The sequence below is a fragment of the Alligator mississippiensis genome, chromosome 12 (assembly GCF_030867095.1).
Source record: "Alligator mississippiensis isolate rAllMis1 chromosome 12, rAllMis1, whole genome shotgun sequence".
NCBI lineage: Eukaryota > Metazoa > Chordata > Crocodylia > Alligatoridae > Alligator > Alligator mississippiensis.
In genome coordinates, this window is record NC_081835.1 from 14634392 (window position 1) to 14661169 (window position 26778).

Sequence of the window (26778 nt, forward strand, 5' to 3'; positions counted from 1 at the left end):
TCCAATTGTACTACAAAAGAATTGAACAGTGCCCATGCCAGCTGCTGAGTCACTGCATGCAAACCCCCCCCCCAGCCCAGGCTTTCATATTTAAATGAATCTTACCAGTCACCCCTGTCACACCTCCTGTATGCTGCTGAATGGCACAGCTGAACCCTTACTGGATTTCAACAGTACATCAGTAAACCATAGGACTCACAGTGGAGCATTTAGCAATTAAAAAAAAAGTGATAAATTGCTGTAGGATTTTAACTGAAAAAAGAGAACGTATCACCCTGTCATCTACCCCTTTAGATGAGCTGAGTCTCTGGACTGCCAGACCCCCTGTCTATGCTGTTAATTTGGCTGACAGCACAACAAGAAGCATTAGGCACAAGTGTGGAGAATAATAAATCAATTCTACACTTTAAAACTGTGATTCCCCTTCTGCTTGTGTGCTGTCTGAATCCGCCATTGATAAATTGTGAGCTTTCAAATGGGAAATGTTCTGCACCCCAATAACATATAATACTCCCTGTTTGAAACCTAACTTGGCTTAATATGTTTGCTTTCTGGTCAAGACTGAAAAAAGAAGAGCAGCAAACAAAAAATATATACTCCATAGGTAATTAGGCAGGCAGGTAAGTAGATTATATATAACAACATTGTTTACAAGCAGGCCTTTGAAGGGGGGTAACATTTTAATGTGTTTTAGTCTGAACTCAAACAAGATGAGTTTATAAATGAAAGCGCTATTAAAGCTATAAGGAGAAAGCTGGGAACATCAGAGCCAAAAGTCAGTGGCCTTGTCTACACTTTTCTCACTCAGAGAATTTAAGTAAAGATCATCTCACCTGGCCTTCTAGGGCCAGGACCATAAGTGTTTAAGTACAAAATGGTGAGGAAAGAATACAGCCTAAGAAAAGAGAAAATATTTTAATAAATCCCATCAGAAAGGGGTTTGGTTTGGCTTGGTCTGTTGGTTTGGTTTAGTTTCGTTTTGCTTTGGACAGAATGAATCTCAGTTTTAAACTCTGGGGAGGTGGCTCATTGAAAACCTTATTTTTCTCTTTCACATGTTGCCGCCAGAGCAGGCAGAGAAAAAAAAAAAGCTGGAACCACGTGTGTAGGTGAGGTTACACAACCCTGGGATTGCTGGTGATAGCAGCTGGCTCCAGTCCACCCCTCGTTATAACAAGCAGCTGCGGTGTGAATGCCCCGGAGGGGGGGTAAGAACACGTACTCTGCCGTGGCCAGCTCTCTGACTGTATTGTGAGTCTTTGAACATCTGGTAGATTTTTTTGTTTTTGTTTTACCTGGAGCCAAGTAACTATATGAGAAACACTGAGACATATTCATAAAGCAGTGCTGAAAACCATGACCCAAAAGTGGAGACTCAGGAACCAAAAGGCGATATAAAAATGAAAAGACTATGAATGTATTAATTTTTAAGATCTCATGATTTTTAAGACAATTTCTGAATCCTTGCAGACCTGGGTCTGGAACATGTGCACAGGCGACTGGTGCCTCCCGAGTCTGGGGAGGCACCAGATCTCTGACGGGGGAGAGGGGGGGTCCACCAGAGGCGAAAACGGTGAAAACAGAAATGCACTTCCGCTGGCACTTCCGGTTTCACGGCTGGCGCTTCCAGGGGATGCATGGCCAGTCTCAGGGGGCGCACATGCACCCGTGTGCACCCCCTACACGTCACCAATGAACATTTGGGTCTGGCAGTACTGATGCTGCACCTTTTATTTGTCCAAGAAAAGACAGTTGTAATCTCACGCTGTCCATCATAAAGTGTTTAACTACCCTATGGATGGAGAAAGCAACCCAGCCTCCATCTCACCAGCAAGACATGAGACAGACGCAGCAAAAACCTCTCAAAGTTTGTGGTGGAAGGAGAGTCATTTTGGGCCCTGCCTCAAAGTTCACACACTCAAAGTGAACACACTCTTGTATGTGCTACCTCCTCTTCCAACAGGTATGGGGGTCTACAAGGGAAACCCAGTAGTTGAGTATTGTAGCAAGATCCTAGACATGGGTTATAACTACAGGATTTGATTATTATAGTTGTAGAAAATGAAAGCTCAGCACCTTTACTCTCTTAACATTACTAACCTTTGGGACTTTGCTGCCCCAATTTGGATATTTCAGAGACAAGTGTCATGAATTGTTCTGTGCTTTATCTACTGCAATCGGCCTTGCTACTTCAAGGGGTGGAAAACTCTAAAAAACAAAGCAACCAGTCTACTGGCTCCACTGGTAAAATCCTTTCTTCCCCATTAGTACTGGAGACATCTGGGGACAGATGCTCCCTGAGGAAGGTGTCATCTTTGTGTGTAGTGTGTGTATTATGTGTGTACAGGCCTTAGCACAATGCCCCCCTCAGCCATAATTGAAGGCTATAGAAGCTGCTCCAACATATAACATCAATAAGTATAAAAGGGTTGGTCGGCCTTATCTTAGCTGGCCTGACGACAGAACAAATTGCTTTGATCTGATGAACCCAATATTTGATCTCCCACGGGCATTCTTCAGGCTCGTACTTTCTTACCTTCTACAGCAGATGTTGCCTCTCTTTGTTAAGGAAATGGGGACGTGGGGTAACCATGACTACGGGGACCTTCTTTTGGGCCCCAGAGGGGCTGCAGAAAGGAGGATGTGAAAATAGTGGAGCAAATCCATGGTTATCCAGGACTTCGTCCTTGTTCCCTCCCAGCACATGCCAGTGAATTCAAGTCCTCCTGGATCGAAAGCCTGGAGCCTCAACACTTGAAATAGGAGAGCATCTGCCTGCACCTGCTCCGACAGAGTATGGGATTTAATTCATTCACAGTGAAGCTACTGATCCCCAGTTCAGTTAGAAAAGTCTGTTTATTCAGGTCACTCTGAGAAAGTAAGATCAGGATTGACAAAACCGTAGAGTGTGTCATTGCATTGCTATAACCCAGGGCAGTATAAAGCTGCCATCGCTTTGCAGGTGTCCACTCTATGCTGCGTCTTGACACCCAAGCAGGTTTCTGTCTCAGCGCTCTCTCACAGAGCAGGAACCTCCAGTTTAGCCGGGGATGGCATCAGCCAAGACACAAATATACCCATGAACATCAGGGAAAGTAGCAATCTACCTCTAGCCCTCCTTGACTTACATCTTCCCCCAAATCTCTCTCTCTCTCAAATTCCTTCATATACTTTCATTTATCACTGATTTGAGGCCTTGTCCTGTCAGAAGTTTGTTTCAGGCCCATCAGGAGTGTGTGTTGTATTTGAGCCACTCTTGCGGCTCTGTACCAAACTTCTCCAAACACAAGTTCACAGGCTGGCATTGAACTGGGTGATGGAGGAGCACGAGCAGGCAAGCAAACATTGGGCCTAGGGAAGCAGGATTGAGCACGGCAGAGCCAACACATGGAAAAACCGTGGAGAAAGATAATATGCTCCCTGAATAAACTGCTATCAGCGATCTGTCCTCAAATCAAGGACTCAAGGGCGTGTTGGTGTTTCTGAAGCTGCTTGTTTAGATATTTAACCCTTTTATATACAACTAGAAACAACGAACCAGAGTCCCAATTCTCAGAAAGGGAGATTTGACTCATAATGCTAAAAGGAAAAAAAACCCCAAAGCACTGGAAGACCCTGGGGTGTGTTCAGTCCTGTAGCATTTCATTTTTAAATTATTTTACAGTAAAATACAATATTAAGACCCACTCCTGTGTCCAAATCCATGTGAACAGAGGCAGTATGCATCTGAATGTTGCATGGATATGTAGATTAGCAAACACTCGCTGTACAAACGCTGGGAAGTGGGCTTCACAACAAGCATCCTCAAGCTCAATAACTGACAGCAACCCATGATGAATGCAAAGTTGCATCTTACTATATTCTTTGAAATACAGAATTAGACAATTAGGTAACTCAGTACTGCTGGACTCGGCGCAACCTAGAAATTTCCTTCCAGCCCACCAGCCACCCCTCTTGCCAGTTTAGCTCCCAAGTCCTACGCTCTCTGTAGTGTACAATGCTATCTACTTTCAGGGTCTCCCCAGGAATACTTGCCACTGAAGAACAAGCAATAATCAGTTTGCAATGGCAGAGGATGCCTGAGTGCTCTCTGTTTTACTAGGTATACAAGTTATAGCCATATTGGTCTAGAGGCAAAAGGAATCAAAACTCAGAGGTGATAGCTTTTATTAGAACAACTAGATATTTGCACCCCGCAAAAAATCTTTATTTGGGCACAGGCACCCTTCATCAGGCATAGGAGATTGCAAAGATTGTAAACATTGTCCTAGGTAGAAATTAAAATTCATATTTTGCAACTCTGAAAGGGTGTTTGTTTAGCACTAATTTGTAGAAAACCACCTGTATTTATAGCAAAGACCCAGGAGATGGCAGCACCTCACTTTCCCAAGTCCCTAGATTTCACTGATCAGTTTATTCTATAAATTGTGGACCTCACTCTGCAAAGTAAGGAGCAGATTTAAGAAACACAAATAATCCTTGTGCTACACTTGTGAATATATTTGAAATTTAGTGAACAGAAGATGTACTTGCCCTAGATAGTTTCATTGTCCAACACGGCACTCTGCTGCAAGACACCTACTGACGCAGAACGCAGGAAGGCTCCACCGTGAAGTACTTCTGTATTTCTGATAGGACTAAAGAGTTATTTTTAAGGAGGTCTTATTTAATGGTGTGCATGAAAGCTGATGTCCAGAGGAATTAGGTATTGCTTATAAGCAAAAGGTGAAGTAAAACTGAGATTCTTCCTTAACCATCATCAGTGAAGACTTGATAGTCCATAAATTAAACTCCCAAATCATGGTTAAGATGGAACAGTTTTGAGGCATGAAAATCAGATTAGAAGATTGACAAAAAGGCAAAAAAAAGAAAAAGAAAAAGAAGGACTTTAATTCTCGTGAGAATTTCATTACTTGTCTTTCCATTAGTTATATAAATATTCTTTTAGTGGACAGTAGGAGAGCTTTGGGGGCGGTTTTGAGCTAACAGTATAAACAGGGCCTCAAAGATGTATGGTGAGGGTAATTAGTTAACATATAAGCCCGCCTGAGAGAAAGAATCAGCAAAGTGGAAATCAATCAAGAAGAATTATAACAAGGGCTGAATTAAGAATATACCACGATGGGATGAAATTAAATATTAATTTCTATTCATCATTTAAACTTGTCTCTCTTTGGTGATATACTTAAGTGAAGACAATGAATTATATGCAGGGCAATCTACCAGGCAAAAGATAGATTTCCTCCATTCTCCACACACTGATTTAATTTTCTTTCAAAGTTGGATACTTTAGTCAATGCTTTAACAACTATAGGTTAGATTTGCTGCCACAGACAAATGAGAAAAAGGAGCAACTGAGAACCTATCCAAGCAGAGCTCACAAAGGCATGAGGGAATGAAGTCCAGGTCTAACGTTCCCCACTGGTTGGCTTGTTATCAATAACCAATATGAATAAAACTAGGTTTATAAAGCAACCCCACTGTGCTACACACACAACTCCAGTCCAGACTGAAACAGGGCTCTATAGGGACATCAGTATGATCATGCTGAAGTAACAGGTGATCCTTTGAGGCTACCATGTAATTTAAACAACATAAGATAAGCTATGTAAGAACATGGGCTAAAATGATTTTAAAAGAAATGTTGAAAATTTAAAACTCAGAGTGGGCAATGGGAACAGTGGTTTAAGCCTACAAATCCACGAGTGAACTTAGGATCGGCTTTGAATAGCTATGGCTCAATTTCTGACTTTACGATTTTGTAGCTTCTTCAAGGGTTAATGCCCTTCACCTACTCACCGGTTCCTCTAACAAATTCCAGGCCTTATCAAACCAAATGCCCATTGATATCAATGTAGCTTCCATGCATAGTGGGCTGCTGTGCATGGGACAGGAGAAAGTGCCCCACATGTGAGCAGATGGAGGTTAACATATGTATATAAATAGATGCATATGTTTGAAAGACACAGGTTTTAGAAATGGCGTCGAATGGACTCACCTTGAGGCTACTCTGCAAAAGGAGCGACTTCCATACACTAGGGGTTTTACCACGGCAAAGGCCAATACATTTTAAGCTGCATCAGGATGGATTCTACTGCTCTCCAAGATAAAGATCCAGATATTGAGCATGTCAAGGGAAAAGCCAAAATACATAACACAGGAGGACTCTACTACATCCTCCAGCATTTTTACTTTGTTCAAGCTGGCACCAGAAAGGTCCCAAAAGGTTTGCATTAGCTCTGCTCTGTGAGCCAAGGGGCTAAACTCATTCCAGGGATGAGCTCTATTGATCTAAGTTCTCCAGGTACTACCATGACAGATCACATAGACAGAAAGACAGATACCTGAGGATGCATTTGGCACACGGCCTGGAATTCTCTCAACATCGTTCTTCAAGTCGCCTTTATACCCTTCCTCGGGTGTCTCCAAACTTTTCTAGCCAAGTTTTCTGGTCTTGACTGGCTTTATGGAGAAACTGAGTCAGAGAAGCTTCGTTGTCTCCCCGGGGCTACCCTGATTACCCCGTTACACAAAGCTGAAGATGAACCATACCAAGCTGAGAAACTCTCCCTGGGTTTTTTTCCCTTTTTCCCTGCGTTTTTTTCTAAGAAGCCACTTTGTGTCATTGGCCTCTGAAGGCCATGGACCCCAGAAAGGTCTTCCGTGTGGGAAAGGGAAGAAGGTAGAAAGACGGAGGATGAAACAAAAGCCACCCACCCCCCTTTGAACTCGGCAGTCTGGGGATTCCTACATCCAGTCTGACTCTTCCAACAGAATCAGCATTCACACTAAAATGATGACAGCTCATTTCATGAACAGCAAAGAAGTCTGGGGCCAGGATACACCCTCAAAGCAAACCATGAATAATTTGTTTCCTTCTCTGAAAACTATAGGACAAAAATATTGTCCCTTTTTACATAGCTCTTGCTGGATTCCATAGGCTTCACTTTGTTCTTGCTAGTACAGTGGCTAGCATATGGGCAAACTTTGAAGTTTCATCTGTGGTCATTTTCATTTGCACTTTTTTGGCATCCTGACTTAAGCTTATGCCATCTGCAAAGTCATCTTCTTCCAGGTATTGTTCTAGTAGGTCTCCAAGGAGCTGTGATAAATTAAAGAGGGTATTTAGCAAGAGCAAGGAAGCTAGTTGTCTGTAAGTCAGTGGTTCTTAACCTTTTTAGACCCAAGGCACCCTCCTTAGACTCAAAGAACCACTCAGTTCCATGACAGCAGAGGAAGTCTGGAACATCTCCATGGCAATTCCTTGCTTAGTTTGCCCATGGTCAGCACTTAAACATGAATATCTTATATTTATAGCCTTTTCAAATCACAGCAAAGCAGAGGGTGGGTCATTTTAGACTGAAGCCTTGTTTGTAATGAGACAGAACTAGTCACCTTTAAAGTGATTATTTTCATCTGAACTTCCATTAAAACATATTTTATATATATATATATATAGAGAGAGAGAGAGAGAGAGAGAGAGAGTGCCCACTGAGCAAAATTTATTCTGCTTTGAGCTACTCTAACAGCTCCTTAAGCTGCAAATTGCTGAGATGAAAGGTCACATCACTTGGCCTAACCAAGGTAATGAAGCACACTTGGTCTTGAGTTACTGGTCTAATATTCCTCCCAATCAAGGCACTGCAAGATTTGTCAGCAGACTGGGGGGATAAATGGCCAACCTGGACTGGCGTCACCTAGAATTCCTGGATGTCAGGGACATTCAACTAGAAATCAATCATCATTTGCTGAGAGTGCAGACATTTGACCCCAGAAAAATTCTTTTTGGCTGAATTCATTTACTAAATATCATGGGTATACTTCTGAAGCCTGGATCATTCAAAGCAGATTTAGCAATCCAAGAAGAAATAATAATATGGATTCCAAGCGGGCCTTCATCTTGGAATCAGTGGTTAATTGCATTAGGTTCCTTGGAAATAACTCCTGTGGATAAAAAAGATGCATGTAAAAAACAGGTCAGAAGTAGTTAACCATACTTAGGAATGGGCCTGTAAGCTACAGGCTAAGCTAAGACTGTAAGCTACCCTGTAGGTTAGAGTATATATAATACAGGGCATCCCATTTTAGCAGCCTTTAAAACTGAACATACAGGGCAGCTGCATAAGCCCTTACAAAGCACGTGTGCAAAGTTGGGAGGCTGAGGCCTTTGCCAGCGCAGTCCCAGTAAATGCCCTCATGTGCGTTGCTGGTGACCCTGGAGCCTAGGATGCTGTGCTCAAAGCCAAGCGTGGTGCCTCTGTGGGGTCTGGGAGAGTCCACAGAGCACTGTGCTGCTGGTCTCAGGTGCTGATGCACCTCTTAATAAAGGAAAACAAGATGGAGCCATAATACTACTGTACCCGTTATCCATCCCTGTGCATGCCCAGGTAAATGGCTCAGCAGAGGCCCCTGAAATGAGGGGCACTGCTCACAACATTCAGCTTGGGTCCTTCCATCTTGGTCATTCTCTTCCTTCGGGTCACACCTCATCCCCTTTCTGCAAGCTTGTGTCCATACAGCTGCATGATCCTCCCTCCAGGAAATGGCTGAAGGAGCAACAATTATGCAGCCTTCCCAAACCTGAATCCCAGTGCAGTTTCTGAACCCTGTAAGGTGCCAGTTTTGACTCTTTACAATGGCTCAATTGCTTTTGTCCATCCCACCCACCTGATCGGAGAGAGGCCTTACTTACCTTTGGATGTTCTTTTGTGCCCCCGCAGTTTTAGGCCTGCAAATAATAGCGGGTGAAAAGAAAGCACAGAGGTACCCAACTCCCTGACTTACAGGGCCTCAATGCATGAACTACAGGCACAAAAAGGAAGCAAAGGTTGTACACACAGGGCCTAATCCTTTCATTGTCTGCCTAAGAGCAGATGAAGACTTTGCCTGCACAAGTGCAAGGGAAGCTCACAATGAGCAGAACAGAAAGAAGCACGAAAGGAAACTCGTCCCAACTTGAAGCTGCACCTCCAGTACATCTGAGGCCCTTTCTGCCTACTTGTCCAAAGCTGACTTTGATAAAAACCCCAGCAAGCTGCAAATGCTTAAGGGAGCCAAACAATAGAATTGCAAATCCAGTTAGCATACGAGGGGCTTGGCCCCTTATCACAGCCCGTACAGGCATTGAGAGACAGTTTACACACTGACAACAGAAACGAACACCAGAAAAGAGCTGAGAACTTAGTGCAGCGGGCAATGTCAGATATCCTCCTGTGCTCATTATGGCTTTAATATCCACTTCGATGACTCAAGTTAATCCTTTAAAAGCAAGTAACTAGCCAATCCCCAAGGCTTCAGCACCTGATTACAATCTGCAGCTTTTAGAGGGAGCTGAATGGGCTTTTATTTTGTATCTTCAGTTTGCACAGTTCCTTAAGCTGCTTTCTCTTTCTTTTCGAAAACAAAATCTCTCTTTCTTGTCCTCTTGGCGCAACAGGGGACCACAAATCATCTTTGTTTCAAGCTCATTTTGGTGTTCGCTTTTGTTTGACATCTCTCACATTGCAGACACGTGCTGTCTTCTTGGGGTCCAGGTGACAGAGAGATTTTGCAGGGCAACTGTGAATGTTAAAAAGTTGCACCACCAATGACGCCGAGAAACCAAGCGCCCGATGAGACCATCAGAAAGCACCTGAGACAACACTCCTCTGTCTCATTGGGGGCTGACATTGCCCGGGAGCTTGCAGGCCTTCTGGAGATGGATCAGCTAGTCCAGGGAGCACTTGTGTGGTGACATGGGGAAGTACAGGCCATGTTAGTCTGGAAGCTGTAAACCCAGGTCCTCACTAAAGACCCACCCTATTCCCAGTGACATTTATCACAAGGTACAGAAGAGATTTCTGCTGTTCAGCCATTCAGGAAGTGGCGCATTAGCAGGCCGGTTATGACTGCCAGGGAAGGAGGTGTCAGATTAAAAACTGCAAACAGAAACTGGTTTCAATAAGCAAGGAATTTTAAAAAATAATGATTATTATTATTATTATAGTTTGTGCACAAACAATTTACATTTCCTCAAATCATGTGTTCAGCAAGGCAGCAAGCTCTGGGATGGCTCCACACCTTAGCACGGCTCCACACCCCTACGCCTCAGATCCAACTCCAGCCACAGAGCTAGGGTGGAAACGCAACGTAAGGAGACTTTGTGCCGGAAAGGAAAATGCCAACAGGAGGCCAGGCTGAAAATGTGATCATAAAATGCAGTTACTGGAAGACAAGAGAGAAGAAGCAGGTCTGATGTTTGTGGAGATGGGGGAAGAGGCAGAAGTAGGTGCAGAAGATGCTGATCTCACACTGCAGCAGAAGGCAAGTGGAGGCCGCAGTAGGTGGAATAAGGTGGGAATCAGCATGGACCAGTGGTTAGCATCCACCAGAGGTTAATCACAGGGCAGGAAGGAAGATACAGCCAGTAATACGTGGAGCGCAGGGTGCTGAGAGGTGCTATAGGAGCCTGCATGTAGCTACCTGGTGGTACTTACTAAGCTACAGTGGTAGCTTAGCCTGCACTAAGTGGGCCAACTCTGCATCCCCTCTTACCTCATCTAGTCCATCTGCACATCCCTCGAAGGTGGTGGATCCTGTGGAGGATCTCAGAAACAATGACGGCTCCCTCGTGATCTCGCTCCACCTGGCACTTCCATGCATGGCTGGCCATAGCCTTGCCCAAAAGGCAGAAGAAATAGTGACAGCAGTGACCTTCTGGGCAGGAGAAAGGGAGGTGCGGGTGTGGAAAGACAGGTGCTCATGCCAACAGTATGTGAGAAGGGGCAGCCGTTTGATGTGAAGCTGTGTGAACCCCAGCTGTAAGGTACTGTAAGACCTCTGGGGAAGATCTTGTGGCAGGACTGTCCTCCTAGTCCTCTGTGCTCAGGCCATTTCTCTACCTCGCTCCTTTGGCTCCAGGTACGATGCACAGTAGCAGCTTCTGCAGTACCAACTGTTTGAATGTACAGCTGCCTAAACAGGAGGGGTTGGGCAGGTCTGGTGGGGTTAGAGAGCCTGCAGCCAGTTGCTGGAGAGTCCTGTCCCCCCTCTGCCCAGAGAGAGCGAGTGGTAACCATCTCTTCCTGCACACTGTTGGTTTGGGGCAAACCAGGACTTACCGTATCTAGACAAGGGTTTTTCCCCCATCTAACACTGGGGGAAAGCCCCTTATCTTACAATTGAGTATATGGCAGCATCAGGCAGGCAGCAGTGCCTGCGCCTCCCAGCCCTGCCACCTCTGTACCCCCACCACTCCTCCCCTGCAGCCCCGTCTCCTTCCCCTGTATCATTTCTCCCTCCCTCCCTTACTTTTGCTCTGGTGCTGGCAGGCTCTATCTCCACTGCAGCCTGGTACCCGAAGCACAGAGCAGCGAGCACCGCTGCTACAGAGCGGGGTGGGTACCATGCTCAGTGCCCCAGGCTGCAAGGGGGACAGAGCAAAGGTAAGGGGCAGGTGGAGGGGCAGGCTAGGGCAGGAAAGGAGGAAGGGGGATAGGGGACTCGAGACTGCAGGGGCCAAAGTGTGCAGAGTGGATAAGGGAGGTGGAAGCCTAAGGCTGTGGGGGGCAGGCACAAGGGGGTTTTGTGGGGGCTGCATGCCTCCCCCACTCTCCCCCCTCATCGCCTGCCCTACCATGTAGTCCCCCATTGGCTCCCCCCCACCCCATCACCCCATCACTTGCAGTGGGGAAGGGGGGGGGGGGTGAATTAAGACAATTAGATTCTATCCATAGAAAATTAAAATAAATGTATACATTTTCCATGAATAAAATCTAATTAGTGGGGGGGGTCATCTTAAAATTCAGGGTCATCTTATATTCAGGGTAAATACAGTAGATCTGGAAGGACTGGAGGCAAGCAGGCACAGCCGTATCACAGGCCTGGGGCAAGCAGGCAGAGCCGTATCACCATGCCTGCTCCTACAGCGATAACTATTATATATGTAATCAGCTTTATAAAGAAAAGCCAGTCTGCTCTTTAAATGCTCCACTGCCAAAGCAGTTCTTTGCATTTCATGAGAAATACTAATCTAATACTCATACACAAGCTAATGTTAATGCCCTAAACTGCTTAAATGGGTTTATGGAGTGAAGTGTTTCGGGAGGGTGGGGAATGCAGCGATAGGAAATCTAGTGCCTGTCAACCCAAAAATATATTAAGAATGAGCCAGGCAGAATGGCTGTGAACTGTCACAGAACAACAGGAAATCACAAAGGGCAACATTTTTCTCATGTGGCTGACTTCTACTGATTTCGATCAAGTCCATACTGAAGGTTTCCGGTCTGTTAAAAGGTTCAAGCACTCTCTGCACAGTTTACTGGGTCATTAATGAGGCAAAATCAGAAAAAGTCAATGGGAGTTTTTGGTCTTAATAGGAGCTAGCCCTAATCAAGATCTAGATGAAATCTTTAAGACTTTGCTCAAACAGATAAAGGCCTGAAAGAAGCACTGAGGTTCCTCTGCCCTGAACACAGAATTCACAGGTAGCGAGAGAGAAAAGTCTTAGATCTACTGAAACAATATGTTAAAGAAATAGAAATGAGCACTTCTCAGAAAGGCTTCTAATACCACCTAATAATAGCCCTTGCAGTCATTCTCTCCCCTGCAGCCATAATTTATCGACCACAAACTTCTCAGAACTGGTAGAAGTTTGCCCATATTAAGCCATCTGGAGAGTAACTCTTCCATCAAGAGGAATTAAAAATGTATTATCTCACCAGCTTTCCCTAAGGATAGGATACAAAAAACTACTCCCTCGCATGCAGCCTATATATCAGAGGGCAACATGTACATCATGCATGATAACAGAAAACATGCATAAAATATTACAATTCAAATAAGTGTATTTCCTTAGGGCTACATGAAGGATGCATAGTTGTTTGTCTCAAATACAATTCTCATTGCATCTAATTCACACTTTATTTCATGCTCCGGTGGGATGCAGAAGGAATGCTCAGCAATGTTATTACAATGAACCAAATGTAAATGAAATGCATCTATGGCCCATCAGGACGTGCTCTGTCACATTCTTACAAGGCCCAATCGCACATCACCATCCATGCCAAAAATATAATGGAACCTTCCTTGATGGGAGTCATCTTTAATCAAACGCATCTCCTCTACACCGAGAGTCACAAGAAGTGAAATTGTACTTTGCACAATTGCAGTCTTGGACTTTAAATCTACTGACATATCAATATTGGCTGAATAGCGGAGCAATAAAAAGGTTCCCCCAGCATTTGCCCCCCCTCAGAATCCATTCAAATTGTGAAGTTATCTGTAGGAGGAAGGATGGTTTTGTGCTCAAGGCAGTGGCTGAGAATGCTAGGTTCAACATTGCAGATTTCTTCTATGACCTCCTTGGGAAGGACGCATTCTCTCTGTGCATCAGATACGCAGCTGCAAAATTGTAACAACAAGATTGGATTGGAAATGGGGCTGTAAACTCTTCAGGACAAGAGTTGTCTTTGACAAGCATAGTGCCCTGATCTCCATCTTGGCCTCTGGATCATTTTCATCCCACTAAGCAAGGGACAGAAATCCAGCATAAACTGGTATAAGTGACTGGAAACCAATTCTCATCTGTAACACAACAGAAGTTCAGTGTATGTAAACTGCTTTCAAAATTGCTGAAAATGGTTTAAGATAAACCTGGATAGATATAGTGTCAGACTTAGTGGATTTAATTTAAATCGGTTTATTGAACTTCTGTCCCAGATCCCCTCCAGATTCAAGTTAACTCACAGCCCACCCCCCCCACCCCCCAGCATCCTGGGGTGCTTTGCAGCTCCTCTGCAACTCCTCCCTTGCAGGGTGGACAGGCTGGCCTTGGCCTAAGCTGTCTGCTCCAGCTGAGCAGGAAGGCATGGTCTAGCACCCCCTGGCTTCTGGCCTGGGCCACTGCAGGCAGGTGGCTGCATTGCCAGAATCAAAAGTGAATGTCTGTTCACTTGCTTATCAGTTCGATCTACGTAGCTGAGACTAACCTGCAAAGATCAAATCGATTCAGCCTCAGACTTTTTGACTGTCTGTACTTAGCCCTGAAGTTCAACATAAGGTATTTACCCAAGATTTTGCTGGATAAACTCCTATTGCACTCTTGTGCTTGTGCAGTTCAGTATTTATAACAACAGGATCCAGTCCTGCTTGTGGTCTCTGGACACTGCTGTAATATTAGTAATAAACAAAAGGAAGCAATAAATAAATTAGTAGAAAGGCAGACAGAAAAGAGACATATGGTCATTTCCCCAACAGCAGTGTTTATGCTTTGCATGTGTTGAAATCATGACTAATATTTCTGAGAAAAGTTAAGCTGTTTTATTCAACAGGATGAGTCCACATCCAACCAGTGGCTTGATCTACATGGCATCATCAGCATACATGACAGAGGATCCAATCAGACACTCTAACTGAATGGCATTTTATCATACATTACAGAGACAATATCCATAGGAGGGACTACAATCATTATACAGGGTAGCCAACCAGCAGGTTCCTAAGGTTTTCCAGCATGAACAAAAAACAGCCACTCAGAAGCAGATCAGAATCAGAAGGTCTACTGCCATACTGTGAAAACCGCAACACTGCTAGTTAAATAATACAGTCCAGGATTTACAAAAAGAATCTATCAGGTATACTTCATTCTAAGGAAGAAAAGTGCACTGTCGTTATCGTTAAAGGGACTGACACATTTACACTTGTTGCTTAGGAGGGTCTGTACAGAAAAAATATCAGGGTGGGTGCAATTGCTTTAAATTCAGCACCGATAAATGCATCGCCTCGTCAACAGAAAGACCAACATCACTGAGCCATTGGGGAGATGAGCCAAAGGAACAGCTACACTGGCAACCACCTACTTTGGGGAGTTTGCAGAAGTAGCTTCAAGAAGCAGAGATTTTATTTTCTGGGAGAGGCAGAGACTAAGCATGTGTGAGGGAGCTGATTCACAACTTTTGAATTTGCTCTGCACAGCAGAAATCAACTTCTCCATCACAGACTTGGGCCCTCTGTTGATCTCTCCAGATGGTAAAAGGAGGAATTAAATTTCCTTGCTTGGAAAGGTTTTTACGTGAAGATGACCCTTCCGGATGGGCATTACCAGCTTTTTCTTCAGCCAATTTTGTAGACCGTAAAATTTCACCATGTGAGTCAACAGCACTGTGAATGCCCTGAGGGCTGCAGTCTTAAAGCATACAGAGAGGTATAAATGATTATCATCATAAAGTATATGAGCAGAATTCAGTTACGATGTTTCTACAACACAAGCGTTTTAATTTTGTGCTGAGTTAAACTACAGAAAAATACATTTTAAAAAATGTACAGTAGTCACCCCAAACTGCAATTTGAATGCCTTATTAAAAAAGGGTCGTTTTTCTTAACAAAATGTCTCATTTTTGTTTGTTTTCTTACAAAAAAAGGACTTAAAAAGCAATACACCCGCAGCAGAACATAACTGTACAAAAGAAATCATGATGTGTACAGCTCCAAGTACATTAACTCCAAGCATTTGTTCTGGTGCTCAAAAGGCACTTAAAGATTAAAAAAAAAAATCAATAGTATGAAAAAAGAGCAAAAATAAAGGCAATAATTTAATAGAAAAAACACTGGAGTTTGTACCAGATCTTTAAAAGTAAGGGTGGGGGAAAACAAGCATTGTTTTGCTATCAAGTGATTGTTGGAAGTATTTAAAAAAAGAAAAAAGAAGACTGGCAAAGTGAGTGTTCTCCAGGAACTAAGTGGAAACAATTACTGGCAATGAATACACAATAATCATGCCAAATGGGATTTTTCCCTCTCCCTAAAAGCACATTTGCTGGTTCATTACTAGAACAGACTGACAGACTGTTTGAACATCTGCTGCCCAAAATGACAAAGGCATGGACCTCAGGGTTGGTCTAAGTTTAGGAAAGGGGGGAGGAAAAAAGCATGAAGAAAAATAAACGTCCATATGAACTAATTGTGGTAATTACAAATATCAACAATGTTAATAGACGAGTACGTAAACACCATTTTCCTCTTATAATATTATATTGAGGAACAATAATAGAATCACTACATACAGTACTTTTTCCCCACACTGTACACCGAAAGGTTAGGTTTGTGTTTTTTATTTTATTATTTTTTACATTGAGCTATCTACTAAGTGCAAAGATTTGGTGAGTGGCATTGGCTTTCATCTAATATTAGCCTATTTTTGTACAGTTTACATTTTAACAGTTACTTTCCAGCATTTAAGCAAGTACAGCAATATATAATAGACTAGAACAGGCAAGAGACAGTTAAGAGAAGAGGCTATGTGGAAGTGAAACATGCTTGTGCATTGGACACAGAAAAAGAAAGAACAGCTAATCAGTTCCACTGGGTTTCGATTAAGATCCATCTGTATCCAGTTAAGTAAATGTAAACTTTTACTGCACACAAACATAGGGCTTCCCAGTGTGTCGTATGCACATGGATGAGATATGGATGGGATTCCCAGATGAGAAGTGCAACCATTTTCTACATCAACCTGTTAGTCTTTTCCATCTTGACCTTCTGTGATAGAAACATTGGATTTTTCTCTTGGAAATTGGAAGATTTCTGCTTTCTGTGGTGGTTCTGAGGTGTCAGACAGAAAGGCCAAATTAAAAAAAAAAAAAGTCATGTAATACTGAAAGAAGCTGAATGTTAATCCCAACTCCCCTTGGGGCAGAAAGGCATGCCGACTTCTTCTGCTGAAAAACAGCCATTGCAGCAGAAGTCAGGGACATCAAGGGGACAAAAAAGGGAAGGAACAGTTGAGACCATTGGCACTGCATCTGGGTGGAGATGGAGTGAGACTTGTCAAGATCTGTTTCACACTCAGATCACATATGACCATGTGGAAGTAACCTAAATTAAACCGCAGGTCAACTCTATGAAAACCTGGTCAAGATGCAAAACAAAAATTATAAAGGGGAAAAAAAAAACCAGAGTGTCTTGTATTCAGTGATTAGAGAAGTATTTAACTATCAGACAAAGTATCATGCAATTCCCAGTTCTTTCTGCATATTTTTTTTCTAGGTTAAATGCTCAGAGGAAAAACAAAACGTAATTTCTTTTGCGTAAACTCAAACGGCTGTATTCTATAGTACAGTACAGAAAGTGCAAAAATAGCGCCCCATCAGGTCGGTTACGCGACTGATATGGTCAAATATGGCTCATGCTTTTCATGCAAGAAGACACAATCTGAATCAAGACCCTCATGTACTGCTGTGCAACTATAAATAAAGGAATGTTATCTTATCAATGCCTCCTTGCCTGTTTAGTCCCAATTTTTCAAGATATTAGTTTTAAAAAATGTGTGGGAAAGGGAAATGAAGTATTTCAAAACCGTATAAGTTAACCCTTATTTATGTTCTACCACAGGTTTCTTATTAGTCCTTGTCCATTCTGAGTCTTCGTGACAATCCAAGTTTTGTGGTTTTCCATTTGTACACGCACCACTGTGCTATATCACGGCGTAGGTATTTATACTCTGTCTTCCCCTACATACAAAAGTGAAGGAATACAATCTGTGATTTGTTCATCTCCACATAATGTATGCCTTGGTGACTGCCCAATAGCCACACCGTTCAAATGAAGGCATCTTAGGAGTGAATTTGGAACAAATTCCACCCAGCCCGATGAAAACTATCATCCGCTATATTCCAAGCTCTTGTTTGTAGGCCAACAGTTGAACAAAACCAACATGTCCTCCGTTTTGTTTTATATCAACAGCTGCAGAATATAAATTCCAGGCTTGATCTCGTATTGCTTGATGCACAGTTGCTATATACCTCCACGCACACGCGCGCGCGCGCACACACACCCACAGACACACACACACAAATAGCCTCAAAAAAATAAAACCAACCGAACACCGCTAGAGAAGTTTCAGAGCAAGTTTCTGAGGTAACGCTACTAAAAAAAGAAAGAGTTATTGAACTTTTTACACTTTGTATAGGCTTCTACATAGGATCACGTACTCTCCAGTGACAGTAGGCAGAACAGCCATCTTATCCTGCTGTCCAGGTTCACTGCAATCTTTGTAAATGTTTCTGCATGGACGTGTATATATAATGAAATCATCAGGTCTCGGTACACACACAGGTTTCTCTTCTGAACAGTTCTCCTCGGAGCATATTTTTTCTTCTCCCTTTCCATTTCAACAAATGGGACTATTCGGAGAGTTGTGGTTTCCCCTTTGAAAATCCAGATGATGACTTTCTCCCCATAACCAGCATCCCCTTGGTGTGGAGCTACATGGTACCTGATTTATCCGAGGAGCTATTGGGGAAAATCTTCTCCGTCGGTGTCACCGCGGGGCTGCCCATTCCTGAACTGCTACTGCTGCTCGATCGGTGTTGAACCACTGGCCTGACGGGTCTCATGGGCGGAGGCCTCAGCTGAGCGCCTGCAAGCCGGGCTGAGAGGGCGGGCTTGAACGTAGTCATCATTTCGGTGGTGGAGCTACTGCTGCGTCTCATGGCAGCGTCGGGGTCTCGGATCATGATGGTGTGAAGCGGACTGGCAGGCTCCGAATTGACAGAGCCCATTGGAGGATTCTTCATTGGCTCCAGGGTGTCGAGGACGACATCCGGGGCCTGCTTCACAGTGTTTTGTCTCTCCAGCTCACGCAGCTCATTCAGTGCAGTGCTCATGGTTTTCTCAATGTCCTGTGAATGCGACAAACAAAACGGACATGAGTATCCCTGCATTTCAGTGCCGATTGGGCTGTACCCTGTAGTGAACTATTTTTGTCTTCCCCATAGCTTTAATCTCTGTCTGGCCATGGCCCATGATCTCAAATAATGCTGAGAAATCCTGAGCCTTTGCAACTCCCACTCACCTGAAGGGATGGCGGCTGCTCATCTCTCAGGATGTCCCCCTCTGTACAAGAAGCTGGTTTTGCAACTCAGGGCATGTCTACATTGCCTCTGTGACACTAGTAGTGTAGACTAAGCCTACCTCTCTGCTTCCCTCTCCAGATACCCCAAGCACAGAATGGAGGCAGCAGGGACAGTCCAGGGATCCCCCTCAAACAGTGTTATTGAGAGCTATCGCTGACATGGGAAGGGTTTAGTTTTCAGTGACAGCCGAAAGAACACTAGAAAGACAGTGAAGACGTACCCCCAGATAATCCAAGCACGTACTAGCCCACGAGAACCAGAGTGAGTGACTGCCTGAGAAGCAGAGGCTTCCTCAGTACAATCCACGTACTGTACAAGAAGTAGACAAGAGGCATAAAACGGTGAAAAAGAAAATGACATTGCAAGAATGCTTTCTATTTTGGCAGGTTAGGTTTTAAATGCAGCACTTGAACTCACACCCTCCCACAGTACCCCATACAATTGCTAGACAGCACCCCATACTATTGCCATATACTCCATGTTCCCATCACGTCTTCTCCTCAGTTTGACACCTGGGAAATTTGCTCTATGGTCAGTTAGTAACGATAGAGGAAATCGTGAGAATAAGCCTAAGGGACGCATCTGCTGTGAGTATGGGCTTGGTCGCCAAGAGTTATTTCTGATACTTTTCCATCAGATGTGCATTTTGATTGCTTCAGCAGTTGAGACCAGATTACAGACTTCATTGTGGTCTTTAATTCCAGGCTGTGCGAGCATAGGAGAGGCAAAACAAATTCCCACCGCTGAAGGGAAACTGGCAGGCACGCACGAACACACACATTTTCATCATGAAGAGGGAGAGCTTAAAAAACTATATATCAACTATTTTAGTGTGGGTTCTGCAAGCTTAAACTTTAGGTCCAGATTCTGCCATGTACTCATGCCAAGGAGAATCTGACTCTAACAGGTTAACATTTTATCATAAGTCGGTTCACGTTCTGGTAAAAGCCTTTGTTTTCAGCTAAAATCCCCAAGTCTTAGACCTGCTCCAAGTGGCATCACAGTCTGTGGAAAGATATTACTGGAAGGTGGATTGAGGCGTTGGGGAAACTGGCACAATTTTAGTTTGCTATCACATCCCTGGTGCTTCTCTAAATGGAAGATCTCTAAGTCTAAGAATTAGTCATTTGGCCTTAGTGGCTCCAACTGGGCCACCTTCTGTAAGATACAGCCAGACATTCTCAGATTTCTTACTAACAGGAATAAATGGTTCTGTATATTAGCTTATAAATACAGGGTTAGATGGGCATTTTGGTTTGCTGGGACTAGTAACTAAGTGAACAATATTCCCAGGCTAACAATGCACCAGTGCCAGCTTTCATGGCGGCAATGTGTGAAGTGTTAAACAAGAAGCTCTCACTGGCGCACACGATGCATTCATTTCATATGGCTGACTGGTTTGTAAATTAAAAATCAAAACACTGTGCCACCTGCTTGGAATACAAAGAGTCCCCATCTTCCTAAGAACAGCAGACTAGAATAATGATATTTACAACAAATGCACAACGGAAAGGAAAAATAGCTCAGATATTTTAGAAATAAAATGAAACTGTGAATACTTGTTGCACATATATCATAGGAACGATCAGGGACAAACACGCTGACGTCAGTCGATGGCACATACCAAAAAGGCTTAAGGTGTGAAAAGCTCTAGATCAAGAACAAGCAGCTAAGCAAAACATCGTGGCAACCAACCACCATCTTGCAGAGGAGGGCAACACAGTGTCTTCTTGCTGAGTGTCTGGCAAATAGTTAGAGGCTGCTTGTCATACAACTTCCTAAGGAAACCTGACACAGCTTTCCATTATCACTCACCTTGTGCTGCCATTTGCATCTATAGTAAGTAAGGGTAAATGTTTAATTCCTCACTCCGATGAATGGTACCATTTTACATCCACCTTACCCAACCCAAATGGCAACACAGGAGAGAATCTGGGGCCCTTTTTTTTCCTTTGGATCATCCATTCTCTGATTGTGCACGTGTTCTTGCTTCTGTGGCCCACAGCAGACCCCTGAGTAAACATCTTGTGCTGCAAGGTCCTAGTGACCCACGACCATTAACACATCTAATTTAGGTACAATTCTCCCAATATACGCATATTAGTCCTGAATATCTTGCCTAGATTCTAATGTAACTCCATCTCTCTCAATTCCTCTCAAAGTTTCCAGAAGAGGGAGCATTCTTTGCTTCCAGTCCTCTGCCTCTGAGACACCATTAACAAGGCTACAAGTAGCTGCATGTCAGTGCATGGACAGATTGATCCTGTGTAAAATTTCCAAGTGCTTTGGAAAAGCTCTAAGAGTGTTTTATTTCCTCTTCAGTCCCCATTGCACAGAGAGCCAGTTCATGGCCCTATTACCTCTGCAAGTGCCTCTGCTTCCAGAGATTTCTGATCTCCAAGGCTGCTGTGCCGTGTAGAGCCACAGGTTGATCTCAGTGGATGACCATCAGACAAGGCCTTCCTGTCTGGATAATTGATGCTGCCTGCACTGCCAAATGTTGCCATTCTGCGCTTCTCGGGACTCTCAATCCTGCCTCTGTTGAGTGGTATTTTGTGGGGACTGCTTGGACAGGCTGCTGCTCGAGGAGGGGTGTCAATCCCTGGACCCATTCCTCTTGGTGGGCTATGGGTGTCACCTCCACTCCGACGCCGGGGAATCGCTGCTCCATCAGATCTCAACCTTACCCTGCAAAGAAGTCATTGAAGGCAATTAGACTACATCATTACCCAGCATTTCAAAGACACGTGGTTGCATGCTGGGAAATCCACAATGTATCAGCTCTGAAAGCCTGCATCGAGTCAAGCACAAGCCTTTCAACTTTAGAGAACCCCATCAAGAGGGGAGACATAGATTTTGCAGAGTGCCAAGAAGTGGAAAGCATCACATTTTCTCGGGTTGGTTGAATTAATAGATCTATTTGGCTCCTTTCCAGTTTAAACACGGCATAAACAGTACAAATTGTTCTGCACTTCTTACTGAATCTGTGCACTCTGCCTTTCCTGCCCCATGCAGTTTATTGCCTGTCACATAGAGGACTCGGGTCACCCTTGCATTCATATGAAAGCGAGCCAATTTGCCTACCGGCCCATTACTCCCCCAAATCCATAGTCTGGAATATGATCTGTTGGAGACTGGATGTCATTCTTTGATGAGGCTTTATCATCCAGCAGGGGTCCACTGCTTGCCTCGCTGTCTGCCTTCTGACTCAAACTGTCGGAGAATGCATCATCCCTGTGAAAAATGAAACTGTATCAGGCAGGCAGATAATGGAGTGCTTTTCACAAGAGAAGATTGCATCTCCTTAGCATGTGTACCTTTCGAGTCCTAATGCACCTACTCAAACCAAGGGAAAAATAAACGTTCATCATTAGCACTCAACAGGGAGATAGCAGAGTCTAGTGGAAGAACAAGCAGCAAGGTAGTGGGGTGGCAAACTTGACTCTGCCACCAACTCATTGGGTCACCATGGGCATATGCCTAACCTGGAAATCAATCCCAGCCCAGATGTTGGATCTGAACACTCCCAACCCAGATCCAAAAGGAATCAAGGTCACAGATCTGACCTACATCTGCACGGTGTTAGAACACAAATGTGAACCTCTGACCGACCTCTACAAAATTCTCTGAGCTAAGGGAATTAGGTGCCTAAATCCCCCTAACATTCAATAAAACACCTATTTCCTTGGGCTCCTTTGGGAATCTTAGCTCTAAGCCTGTATGTAAACACCAGAATAAACTGAGAGCGTTTCAAGAATGCAGAGCTCTGCAGTGACTCCCACTCATGACAACAGACCTTCGACCATTTGCAGATAGCTTAAATCTGCGGCGCTCAAACTTTTTCTTAAGCAGGCTGGATATGACTGGTGGGCCTGATCTGGCACCTAGGGCAGGTGTGGCAGGGCCTCATCCAGCCACACACAGGATGCCAGGAGGCAGCCCAGCCTGATCCAGCCCTGCCGGAGGCGGGGTCATGGCCCGGTCCTGATCAAGCCCTGCAGTGGGGAAGGGAACATGGCCCAGCTTCAACCCCGTGATGCATAGAGAAGGGAGCGTAGCCTGGCCTGTATCTAGCTGTGCTGGTGTAGGGGGTGTGGGAATTTGGCAGTGGTGGAGGGTGGCCATTGCTCACCCACCATCAAATTTCCCAATCCATGGGGAGCTCTGCAAGCCAGATGCAATTGCTCCCAAACTGCATTTGGCCATAGGCTGGAGGTTGAATGCCCCTAGCTTAAATACCAGTGGTGGAAATCAGATATCTGTAGACAGCCAAATCAGGCTAACAATTGAAGTGGCAGCCTAACTTTAAGCCATGGAATCTGACCATTCTTGCCCAACAAAGGTTGCCTACTCACATGTCCTGGACCACTATGTACTGATGAGGTATGAGACCATCCACACCATTATGGCGCCCTTCCCACCAGTCCTCTGATGCACGATGATACAAGAGGAGTGAGGCTCCCTTTTTGAAGGAGAGTTCTCGTGGGGACCGTCCAATGTAGTCAAACTTTGCTATTGCTTCAATCTGTTCAACTTCTGCAGAGGAAAAACGTAGACATATGAAATGTTACTTGTAAAGCCAAGTGTACCCAGGCAATTTCAAAAGCATCTCGTATGAAATACAGACCATTCTTCTTACATCGCTAAAGTCTCCTTGGTTTTCCCAAGTCCTTAGTTTCTCTCAGAAGCTAAAGGCATGTAAGAAGAGCCGCAAAATGAATGGGAAGTCATTTTATCTCTGGTAAATCATGTTTCTAGGTGTGCCACCATATTTATCTATTTCCACCCATAGTAATAGGATTGTTTCATATGGCCACAGGCCTCATGCTTTTCTAGACTGGGGGCCGCTGTAGATTTTTCACTCACAAGCTTTGAGCAAACCACCTCTCGGTTACTGCATCTGATTGGGTTACATTCCCTTCTTTTTCTTCTGCAGACACAGTTTGGTCTGAATTATTGATGAGTAGCAAATCCTGTTTGGGGATTCCCATAGGAAGAGTGAAAACAAGACCTGAGTAATACAGATAGCCACCACCCATCATCAGATCATGCTTGGAGACTTCCCTCAGTCCTAAGCACGCCAGTTCCCCATGCCTGCCAATCGTAACAGCACCATTCACCAGCTATTTAAGAATCAGCATCTACCCGCCTGATTTCCAAGGGAACTCAGTTTCCATTTAGGCAGCAGATTTCTGGCCAGAAATGCCACAATGGAAACAGCTTGGTGCCGCAGTCTGTTGGAAAGCTGGCTTTTATTCTGGTGGCTAAATAAGAACAGGGCTCTTCTGAAAAAATCTCTCAAACTGTGGGTGCCAAGCACTTGAAAATCTGTTCTAGCAACAGCAACATCTCCCTCCGGACTGAGATGGTGACCAACTGCAGGGTACCTCACAGAGCTGTTTATCTGAGGATTGCAAAGTATTGGATAGACACAGCAGCATGTCACCCCCTCCCCCCCAGAAGAGCCAGCTCTGGGTGCCAGCAAGAGAATGGTTAATGCAACTTGATTTTTTTAAGACACCCAATTGTCTTTCAAGCAAGCTCCAAGACTGGCAATGCAGAACAATGGGGACTGACAGGGCCAACGGTGATGCTAAATAGGGCAAATTACCCTAGATATTTCATATCTGTCACATTTTCATTAAAATAGGGAAAACTTTCTCCGTTCCATCTGCCACCTCTGCAAACTGCAGACTCAACACCCAGTGGTAGATGAGGATATGACCTCCCTTTTAACTTAGTAGCCAAGTCTAAATGGGGTGAGGTGCTGAGGAGCAGAATCTGTCAGACCCTGAATCACTTTCCAGCTTTTTGCTCTCTCATGCCTGATGGGTCACTCAAAGATATGTGCTTTCACCAATATGAACAATGTGACATTTGGGGCTATTACAGGAGGAGCTCTCTCTGGAGACAATACAATACAGGGGGCTATCCCAGGGGTGATGAAATATTGGGTTTCTCAGCAGGGCGGGTGTAGGGGGGAGGGCGGGCGTGGAGAAGAGAAAGGGAGCATGTACATTTCTAAAATAATGCTACTTCTCTTCTCCACACATGCATCACAGTTAATCACCCGGAAACTCCAATCAGAACTATTAATGTGACCATCCAAGCATAAAATTGGCTAAATGGCAGCTTGCTCTCCTTCACCTTTTAGTCACATTAGCGCCTGTTTGTTGCTAACACTGACAAATGTAACCTGCTTTCTTCCTTAAAAATTCATCTTCAATCATGTGAATGATCATCTTCTCCCCCCTGCTTTTGTACTGTCATCTTGCAGCACAACAATTAGGGCCACTTATGCTGTCCCCACCTCAAGTGTAAGAAAGACACTGGGGTTTCTTCAGCAGCAGCAGAAATCAATGGAAATAATGGCCATAAAGAGAGCAGACAACAGGTGTGCATAACCATGCATCATGCAGGGTTTTAAAGTGCACTTCCATTCTGCAAAGTAACTCTATGAAAATGGCATCAGCAGGTTCTGGGTTTATTGTCTCTCTGTAATACCAGGTCATATTTTCTTAGCTTACCATTTCTTTCTTTCCCTAATGGCCAGAGCTGCAAATTCAATCTAGGACATGGAAATCAAACTAGTTCCTTCTGGTCTGCACATAATATTCTGTGATGAAACTTTTCCAGGCCAAGCTTGGTCCTTAAAATCACCCATGAAATGCTTTTGCCATCAGCATGTGTTGCACAGATTCTACTGAGAGCAAAACTAGACTCTACACGTGGAATTTAGTTAATAATGTGCTGTTGCCACAGAATCTGGCTCAGGCTCTGGTGGCTGGGTCAGCTCCACCTGTCTCTCACGTTCACACAGCAAGGTCCTCATTGCTCTTGCCCAAATCATGCATAAAACTGTGTGACAGTGACTGCTGGATAAAGACAAGGCCAAATGCCAGATGTGTCCCTTTAATTCCAAATGAAAAAGAAAAAGAGAGAACTGTTGGGACTACTGGAAGCACAAGGAGCAATTTTAAATGCATTCTTTTAAAGATAACATTGTGGAATGAGATTGAAATTAAGCCTTTGCCCTAATGCACACCCTGTGGTCTATGCTGATTGGATCCCTATATAAGGAGTGCTTATCAACAGGCACATGCACCGTCAAACATACCAACATCTTCTGCCCTAAATGGCCACATGTTAGTCCAGGCTTATTTGATTAGAAGGAAAATACACGCTGCTTTCCCGCACACACAGCTCTTCCCAGGCAGACTCAATTTTCCGCTGTTTATGTCTACCACTTACCATCGTCACTGGTGTGTGGCTCCGTGCCGTTGTCATGGTCTGCTTCGTCGATGGTGCCTGGCTCACTGTGGGGGCTGTCACTAACATGAAACATTGGGGGGAGGGAATGAAGAAAGATATATATGTAGCATTAAGAAAATAGTTTAAATTTTCCTGCCAGGCTATGCACTAAGGGAATATGTTCTTGAGATGAAATGCTAGCGCTACTGACATCTAGCTGGAGTTTTGCCTTCGACTTCAATGGGACACAGGATTTTCCACCCTTCATTGCCACGTTTGGTTTAAATCAAGGCAGATCTCTGAACCTGCTCTCAGAATTGGACCAGTTCACATTGTGACCTCTTTTTTCCTATTATCCTGCACCTTCTGTTATTCTGTACTCCTGTGCAAAGTGATACCAAATTAGAACGTTCCACGCTCGCCCACACACAAAGAGCAGCATTTTACACGCCTTTTGTGCAAGCCTTCACGGGGACATGTAGCACAAAGAAGGGATGAAACAGGCTCACAGAGACTTCCAATCACCTCAAGCTTGCAACTGAGATGATTATAAAACACCAACCTGGAAACACTCCAATTTGAACCCAAGTTTTGGAGTCTCAAATACAACCCAAATTCCTAGGTATCATGTTATACA

The 26778-nt window shown here is 44.2% G+C and overlaps 1 protein-coding gene across 4 annotated transcripts in view; it reads right to left on the reverse strand.

Moving 5' to 3' along the window:
- Window positions 1-14275: 14275 nt before the first annotated feature.
- The window catches only part of SRGAP3 (SLIT-ROBO Rho GTPase activating protein 3), a 208683-nt gene continuing 196180 nt past the window's right edge, over window positions 14276-26778 (reverse strand). For all 4 annotated transcript variants that reach the window (XM_019499705.2, XM_019499704.2, XM_059715992.1 and 1 more), the window contains exons 18-22: window positions 26142-26221; window positions 23246-23426; window positions 21975-22124; window positions 21251-21578; window positions 14276-18656 (exon numbers count right to left, since the gene is read on the reverse strand). In XM_019499705.2, coding sequence (XP_019355250.1) covers window positions 18240-18656; window positions 21251-21578; window positions 21975-22124; window positions 23246-23426; window positions 26142-26221 — 1156 coding nt within the window. In that variant the 3' untranslated portion in view covers window positions 14276-18239. The remainder of the gene's footprint in view (window positions 18657-21250; window positions 21579-21974; window positions 22125-23245; window positions 23427-26141; window positions 26222-26778) is intronic.